The 8,951-nt window shown below is 31.1% G+C and overlaps 1 protein-coding gene across 2 annotated transcripts; it reads left to right on the forward strand.

Moving 5' to 3' along the window:
* The first annotated feature begins 934 nt into the window (after positions 1-934).
* LOC148606474 (uncharacterized) lies at positions 935-5,177 on the forward strand. Of its 2 annotated transcripts, XR_015915291.1 has the most exons (5): positions 935-1,167; positions 1,590-1,741; positions 3,045-3,124; positions 4,232-4,404; positions 4,870-5,177. XR_015915291.1 is itself a non-coding variant. In XM_088545829.1 (4 exons), the coding sequence occupies exons 1-4, from the start codon at positions 1,013-1,015 to the stop codon at positions 4,316-4,318; spliced, it is 474 nt and encodes a 157-aa protein (XP_088401955.1). In that variant the 5' UTR covers positions 935-1,012; the 3' UTR covers positions 4,319-4,807. The 2 variants fall into 2 exon arrangements, 1 of the variants encoding a protein (XP_088401955.1); XM_088545829.1 differs by lacking the exon at positions 4,870-5,177 and having other exon boundaries at positions 4,232-4,807.
* The last annotated feature ends 3,774 nt before the right edge of the window (positions 5,178-8,951 follow it).

Raw genomic sequence — 8,951 nt, forward strand, 5'->3', positions numbered from 1 at the left:
GTAAAGTTTTGACAATAGTTTTCCTTTACCATCGATGTCTAAGTGTAGGTCAAAATATAAGGCTGACTTCACAGTGTGTGTAGTATCCTTTATCTCAATATAATACGCAATTTATGTAGCGGACACTGAGATTAAAATATTTAGCTAAACGATATTCTTTCTTTCGGATAAGATCAGCTATAACGTCTACTTTTTTACCGAAGATTATCTGTTTTTTTTTTAAATGTAGATCTTGCCTGGCGTTCACGGCTTTCTTCTAGGGATTTATTTAATATTTCTCTTGACAATTCTGTTATTGAAGATTACTTTGGTAGACAGATGGCTATACAAGCTGCACACGAGATAGGTCATAAGTGAGTCCTTTATTGGACACATAATCATATCGGGTATTTTAATGCCAGTTTTATACATTATCTTGAGATTAATTTATATATAAATTTTAATAATTTAACATCTGAGACATTGAGTTTTGAGATGTAAAAATTGCGTTCTGCGATCAACTCATGCAGATGTAAATTACCGTGTAACGGTAACACTAGTAACATATTGTCCTGATTCGCAGGTTACATTTCGAATCGAAGATTTTAATTATACGGAATCACTGTGACTATCTTAATGGCCATCAATACATTTTATTGCATAGTATGGTTATTTGTATCTCAACATTGCTGTTTGTATTTATTTTAAATATCAGTATCGTAAAAAGAAAATCGCATAACATTGAAATTAACCTTTATTTCTTCGGTTCGTTTGGAAAGACAAAATGAAATTAGTCATTATTTTCTCTCCCCTTCTCTATGAATGTTATATTTAGATAGACTGAGTCAAATAGTACTTGCTGTATTTAGATACAAAGGCGCATTGTCCAATTACATTCAAACTTTTCACGGTCGATTTATTTCTCACATATTTTGATAAACCTTGCCAGAAAACAGAGGTGCATGGAAATCATATAGGGTGAAAAAGTACAAGCTCCATCATTACGCAACTTTTTTTTTTTAGCCTCCATGCCATGCACGACGGGGACGGAAATACATGCTCACCATATGGCAGATACAACTTAGCACCGGGCATTTGGGCCAGTATTGGGAATTTAGCTAAGCATATCTACCAATTTTCACTATGTACTGTGTTATATTATGACTACTTTATAGACTATGTGAATACGTAAGTATACTAGAGTGTAAAATTTATAACGAAAAGAAAAAAAAACTTGTGTCCATTTCTATTTCTCTCATTTTTACTAGGTCATTTTTTTAAAACAACTGTCATTTCTATTTAAAACCATCTGTAAACAATACTTTTAACTACCTGTTTACAATATTTGCAAGTGCATGAAGTACTAGTTAAGTACATCTATAATAGAAAGTAACTTGTGTTTCATTGTATTACGATATGATGACATTGTTGAATGTTGTTTGTAATTCGGTTGTTTTTTTTATTATTTAAGATTAACACTATAAGATTGTACATGTAATTCATCCCTTTTAAGAGTTATCAGTATTTGTTTTGGAGGTTTTATGAATATTCAAAGATATTTTTTCATGGTATGTACAAAAAAGTATTTCATTTTGTGTACGCATTATTAGATATAATGCTAACTGTATGACGGTACTTGGACCTGACTACGACCAAAACTGGTTTGAAGAATACAATGGTACTCCATGTGGGCACATTTACAAAGTAGACGAGCAATGTCAGAAACTGAGTCCATTGGGCAATGAATCATTTTTTCTGCCAGGTAATCTTTTAAGCCATGAAAAGAGGGTATGTGGGAGAATAATGTAATGGTGGCACAATGGGTTTTTTTTTAATTTGGTATATAATGCAACACAAAGGCTATTTATATTTATCCCGAAGCATCAGTAAGGAAGATGTTTTTAAGTGTTTAAACAGGGAAAAACGTTCAGATAAAAATGCTCCGTTTTAACTTAAAACCCAATTACTCTCTCCTTTTGTAGTGAATTAACTTAATACGCAATTGCTTATTTAGATAATTTGTAAAAACTACCCTAAAATACCAGGTTCAGTTTGGCCAATGATTCACATTTCTAAAAATAGCAATTTTAAGTCCGTATTTTGGGACTTTCTTTCTGTGAAAGTGGTGTACACCTAGTGTAATATGGACACATTTGAAGAGAATTGAATTATGGGAAAATTTAGGGGGGGGGCCAGGCTACTACTTAATTATCACAGTAGAGAACTTTAAAGTCGAAAAAAAATAGCTGTACTTTGTGAAACATTTAAGTCCAGGATTATTTTGGCACGATTCGTCGTTTTTAAAGGGAACTTATAAAAACAACTTGCCTGCATTATACACGCTTCTACATTGTTCTGTTGGCGATAACGCCTGTGGAGCTTATTTCTCGCAGGAGGGAACCTAGTGGGCAGAACAATTTAATACGCGCTGTTCCGTGATAATCTATTAATTTCAATTAATTCTACGTGTATATCTTATTATTTACATGTGTATTTTTTTGAATAGTTTTCAGCTTTCTAATGTTGACGTCGATTCAAATATGCCTTTGGGTAACCTAAACTTATAATGAAATTATTCCTGTTTTGAATGGACAATTTACATTTCCAGATAAGTGTGTATGTGTTTTAACAGACCGTGGGTATTTCTACTTAAAACTATTCTACAATCTTACAATCGTGTGAAAGGACCTCAAATTTGCTTGGTCATATCCAGCCTTCTCTTTTCAGACGCTGCGCTATCACTGAACTATCTCTACTTCTTCAACCTAAGTTTTCTTTATATATCACTGTGACAAATGTTCCTTCTAGAAAATTGGATACTTCATAAACTATATATGAACTAATCGTGTAAAATATTTCTATTGCATTTTTTTCTAATTTGATATAAACTCAGTGCAAATTATTTATCTTTAAATATGAATTGTAAGATCCATAGTGAAAATAAATCGAACTACCTATCAGATAATCAAATTAGGTGATTCATTGGAGCTTCTGATTCTTCTACAGATCTTTTAACTTACATGTAACATTACATTTACTTTACGGGCATTTTTTTTCCAATTCAGGTAATCATTTGTTTTGTCACATTTTAAGCTGTGCATTGGCGGATATTATGTTGAAGACCAAAGGGCTGAAAATGTTTCAGGTATTTGATCTATAATTATTATAATTATTATATTTTCTACATTATAAATTATTATAGATAATTAAATGTGGCTACTAGGCTACAAAGTTTATTTTTTAAGTTGTATTTGTAACGAAATGCTTTATCGTAAATATGTTTTACATAATTGCATCTTTTAGATAATCTTGTTAAATCATTAAAAATGACAAAATAGTTCCTTTGACACTATAACGTCTATCCAAGAAGCAAGCACAGTAGACGGGAAAAATCTGCAGCTGCATGTTGATGTCAAACTGTTTTGACAATGTAATTTCAGTAGGGGAAGTGTTTGTTTTTAAATTACTATTAACTGTTCTGCATGAGTGAAAATATTTGAAAAAGTTACAAAAGTTTCTGCAGACTTTTCTGCCCATGGTATGTTTTTGTAGCGCATTTCATAGAAATAAAAACTCATTTTACAACAACAAGAATTAGATGGCAAGTCGTGTCTATTCCTTTAAATTTAATGGTAAAATAGTCAAACGACAATTTGGTGGATTACGTCATACCATGTCTCGACCACTGCTTGGTTTTCCGACTGATACATAATAATCGGGGTCTTGGAAACTTTTATACATAATCCTACTTCTTTGGCGACGACCGCTTATTCACAAACGATGGTAAAAGGTGCAATGAACTTATAACAAACAAAACTAATTTGTGCTATGAGGATGATGTACTAAAAGCTTGTTGTCAGTCATGTTCAAAAGCCAACACAGGACAGGCAGGTAAAATGAATATTTATTACATTTTCATCGGTTTTTCGATTCGAGAAACCTTTTTCTTTCATAATCAATTAAACATTGCAGAACATTTAAAAGTAGCAATATCTTATTAAAGCTTATCTAGATTATGAAAAATGACTTTACAAAAAGTGTGTGTCTAATTGTAGCATTCATCAAGCACAATTTCATAATTTACTTTTTCAGATATGTTTTAGATTTGTTAGGAAAAAACTTTAAATATATAAACATGCTGATGATTTTTCCTGTACTTCTCCGGAATATGCCTTGTTTCATTCTTGACTAAAGAATTTTTTATTATTATTCTACAGGTAAATGTAAAAATAATAGACATGTCATATTTCAGAATGTGAATATGGCGACCGTATTGCAAGTTGTAATTTCGCTGATTGTAAAACCGATTCAAGATAAGACTGTTGTGAGACATTCCTGAATTATGAAACAACAACAGAGCTGTCTACACAAAGTGATGCAACTACGAAAGACGAAACGACATCGGTTTATAAAATAACGGCATCTGTAAGTAAAACATCTACAAAAATAACAACAGATTCGCTAGCAGGTAGGTTTGTGAAGCAAAAAGCAAATCAATTTATACTAGAAATTCAAAATGAACAGTTTTCGTGAAGTCTTATGATAACGAAAAGTATATTATATAGAATGTTCCCAAAACAAAAACACACTATGCTTTAAATTTCGCATACTCGTTAAATGTCGGCATTAGTCGGCACAAACATTGGAGACAAAAAATGAATATATTAAAAGAATAAAATGCTTTTAATATAGAACAAATAATGTTACTTTATATTTGTAAAATTACAACACACAATATTTAATTCGATATAAAGATACTTATAAAATAAATTCGTCGTGTGAGTTTACAATTGGTTCGGACTTGATTAGTGGTACATAAAAATGTAAATTTATTATACGTAATAAAAAAAAGATTGAAAAGGAAAACATTATTTTTCTCTTATTTTGCAGAAGATCTCGGTTTCGGAGCCACAACGTTGCAATTGAATAAACTTTGTAATTTGCTAATCATAATTGGTTTCCTTTGTACATGTCAAAACCTGATGCATTATATATGAGTATTATTTACATGTTGGTGTAAAATTAAAATAATGGTATTGCAACAAAGAATATGACTGGATTGTGTGCCATTGTTATGCAGTCATTACCATTTTTCTACATTATCAGTTTTATACATTGTGTTAAATTTTTCACCAAATTTATCATTGTATCTAGTCGACGGTCACTATAGTAAATATACATATAACACACGAAATATATTAATTGAAGATAATGTGAACTGTTTTTTTTTTACTTATAAAATTTTACATATGGACAGATATTTCAACTGCTGATTTAAATTTGAAAGTATTAATTATACGTTATATTGTTCAAACATTGGGAAAATTGTCACTTTATTTATTTCTTGATTTACAAGTTTGACCGTTTTTATAAAATACCAAATGTTTCTTTGTTAAGATAGTTATTTACTTTCTTATTTCAAGAGTAAATTTGTTTTTGAATCGCCTCTCGTTATTTCTGATATTTGATTATCAACTTCGAAGCTGATAAATCAGTTAGGTAAACTTGCACTGAAACGTGTATTTCTTTTTAGACTGAAAGCGTTTAAATCCTAATTTTCACAAGTCATCGTATTATAAAATATCATGAAACATGTACGCTTGTCAGTTTCTACCCACCTTTACACCAGTTCAGATGTTTTAAATTAATTTTACAAGTAGAATATGTGGCTGTTGTCATTCTTTTATTTTCTTTTTTCTTTGAATTTTGACATGTTTCCAATATATCCATTTATAATTAGTGTCATTCTTTTGAGACGGTTATCAATTGGGTTCTTATTTATGTTTCTTCTCCTCTTAGTTTGGTGTTTTCAGATCGATGCCTTTGTTGAAAAGCGTTATTATTTCTTCATATGTTATATATCTATGGTTTAACACATGCTAATGTACGCATTTTTCATATCGTGCGTATGAGATATAATACGTTGGTGACAAGTATTGTATTTTTCTATAATAATAACTGGTGTCCTATATATACTGTTGGCTATCGGCAATCGTATAGATTTTTTTTAAGTTGTGTCAAAGAGTTAAGCATAAATACTGATGATTGTTTTTTAACATTTAAAATTTCATTTTCGTGGTACAAAAAAGTTTCAGCCCAACGAATGTATTGATTTAATGTTGATACATGTTTAAGTAATGGGAGTTAATCATCGTCACCCCAAAAAATATCTGATTCGTTTTTTATGATTTACTATTTTCAGGTTAAACGGACCATACGGGATCGTCACCCTGAAAATATCTGATTAATTTTTGATGATTTACTATTTTCAGGTTAAACGGACCATACGGGATCGTCACCCTAAAAATATCTGATTCATTTTTGATGATTTACTATTTTCAGGTTAAACGGACCATACGGGATCGTCACCCTGCAAATATCTGATTCATTTTTGATGATTTACTATTTTCAGGTTAAACGGACCATACGGGATCGTCACCCTGAAAATATCTGATTCATATTTGATGATTAACTATTCACAGTTTAAACGGAATATACGGAATCGTCACCCTGAAAATATCTGATTCATTTTTGATGATTTACTATTTTCAGGTTAAACGGACCATACGGGATCGTCACCCTAAAAATATCTGATTCATTTTTGATGATTTACTATTTTCAGGTTAAACGGACCATACGGGATCGTCACCCTAAAAAATATTTCTCTTAAATTTCAGCTTGATTTTGATTTTTCTCTTACAAAAAATTTCTGGTTCATTTTTCTTTTCAGTCACATTTTGAAATGCCTTGAAATATTGATTTGTTGTTCGGTATTCATGTTTTATTGTTTTATTACATACAGAAGACCAGCTCTGTTCTGCTATTATTTTTTTATGGATAACTTATTGTACTGCAGGCGCATCCATTCGTGTCATACCGACACATCTAGTTTCATTATGACCCTCAACAAAGTAGTCGAAGTATAAAGTTTTCCAGTTGTCCATCATTCAGTCATTCCATCCATCTGTTATCCCAGGACAAGTAGTTGTCGGGACTTTTTATAAAACCCTTTGATATATTGAAGTGATTTTTGCTCACCTGGTCAGAGGTGCCATGTGAGCTGTTGTCTAAACTTTGTGTCTGTCATCCTCCGTTGTCGCCGTCTGTTAACATCATCTCTTGTGAAGCTACTGGACAGTTTGTTCCTTTTTTGCAAATATATTTTTATATGACAAAATCAAGGCCACCATTACTAATAACTTATCATAAACTGAGGTCATACGGCATAATTTTGTAAATATCTCATAAAAACTGTTGGGTTTACCTAAATTCGGAAAGGGGTGAGGTTATCGTGCATGGTGAGACGGACCTATGTTGAAAATTTCGAAACGATCCGTTGACGGGTGTTTAAGGTTTTTTACATTCCCAACTTTGTACCAATTTACTGGTTGGTTTGTAACTAAACTATGCTTGAATGTTCCTAAGGGTGTCCCTAACAATATCCGTGTTAGAACTTCGGCTACGACAAATGATATGGTCGCTGTTACTATAAATATACTACAGAGGTCAAAATCAAAGATTTTAAAATATGGTTTAGCTTAATTCTGACAAGGTAAAACTGATCAGCCTGATGAAACGGACCTTTTTCCAAATTTTCATATAATGATCTGTTGACCGAAGGTAGGTTTATATCCCTGGAAGTGACAAACATGACTATTAGAAATTTATTGTATAACTAGAAAAATGGGTAGATAAATAAGATCCACTTAATTGATCAGATAATTCTTATTACCATAGTATTTCTGGGTCAAGAGTCAATTTCAAATATTGCTTTCAAAGGCATCTTTGTATACATATTGTAAAGTCTATATACAACACGTCTTGACATTTTCCACCAATGCTAACACAGCCCTTACACCTTCATTTGTATTGCTTTTGTCAACTGAACAACTCCATTATCAATTGAAACATAGAGTAACACTTTTCAAGTTTTGGTACCAGTATTTCATCTATATATCCGAATTCTCTCATAGTTTGTTTTTTAATTGTCTATATGTAAAAGTTCATTTGAAATTTCACTAAATAAATGAAATAAATTATCAAATTAATTGTCAATGAAATGAAATTTGGAAGCATTTTTTGCTTATATCACAAATATAGATTTTCTATTATAAAGATAGCAGCGTTTTATCGAATGTTTCCAGTGAAATAAATTTTCGATAATCACATTGTAAAATACATTCGGAAATTTCACTTTCCGAATTTCTCCCGCAAAAACGTCACAACTTTAATATCAAGCCGCTAATCACAGAATTTAAAATTCATGTTGAAAAAAATCGATAAACTTTGAAGAAAGCTTATATAATAAATAGGATTTAACTCGTGCGCGGTTTCGTGATAATATTTTGGTTATTCTCTCTTTCCAATGAATTATCCAATTAATCTCCATATACTGATGTAATTTCATTTCAGGAACTTGTATGAGCTGATGCATTTCCAATTTAAGTAGTGTTTAAGTAGTGTCTGCATGATTTTGTTATCAGATTGTGATGGCAATATAGTTTTTTAACATTTCATTTCCACTTAATACAGCTAGAGGTAAGGGAATCATTCCTGAGAAATTTATTGGATGTTTAAAAAAATAATATAACTTTCATAACATCATCACGTTTACAAAAAAATAAAACATATGCATGCACTTCTAATAATTTTCATATAAATCTATAAAAAAACTTTATAAATAAGAATTTTTTTAGAGCCTGTCACCTCAATGGTCTAAGCACACCTGAACAGGATTCTAGAGTTGAAGACAATTGCGTCGTGTTAAGTATTACACTGCTGTTTGAGGGACTTTGTTTAATAAAGTTTGTGTTCTTGTGAAATTTGAGCACGTCAAATAAAAAAAAAAAAACAAAAATTGCGAACTTGTATTGGAAGAGAGTGAACAGTATTGGTGTGTTGGTGTATGACATGGAAGAAAGGAAAATTAAAATTGATCTACATCTGATTGAATATGAAAAAGTAACCAAAAA

The sequence above is a fragment of the Perna viridis genome, chromosome 9 (genome assembly GCF_037379345.1).
Source record: "Perna viridis isolate PV_CMFRI_1.1 ecotype Kerala chromosome 9, ASM3737934v1, whole genome shotgun sequence".
NCBI classification, from domain to species: Eukaryota; Metazoa; Mollusca; class Bivalvia; order Mytilida; family Mytilidae; genus Perna; species Perna viridis.

Coding starts and splice junctions, on each gene's coding strand:
- LOC148606474 (XM_088545829.1), top strand. CDS start 1,013: ATGCACGACGGGGACGGAAATACATGCTCACCATATGGCAGATACAAC. Junction 1,168..1,589: donor TTTATAGACTATGTGAATAC/GTAAGTATACTA, acceptor ACGCATTATTAG/ATATAATGCTAACTGTATGA. Junction 1,742..3,044: donor TGAATCATTTTTTCTGCCAG/GTAATCTTTTAA, acceptor TTTCCAATTCAG/GTAATCATTTGTTTTGTCAC.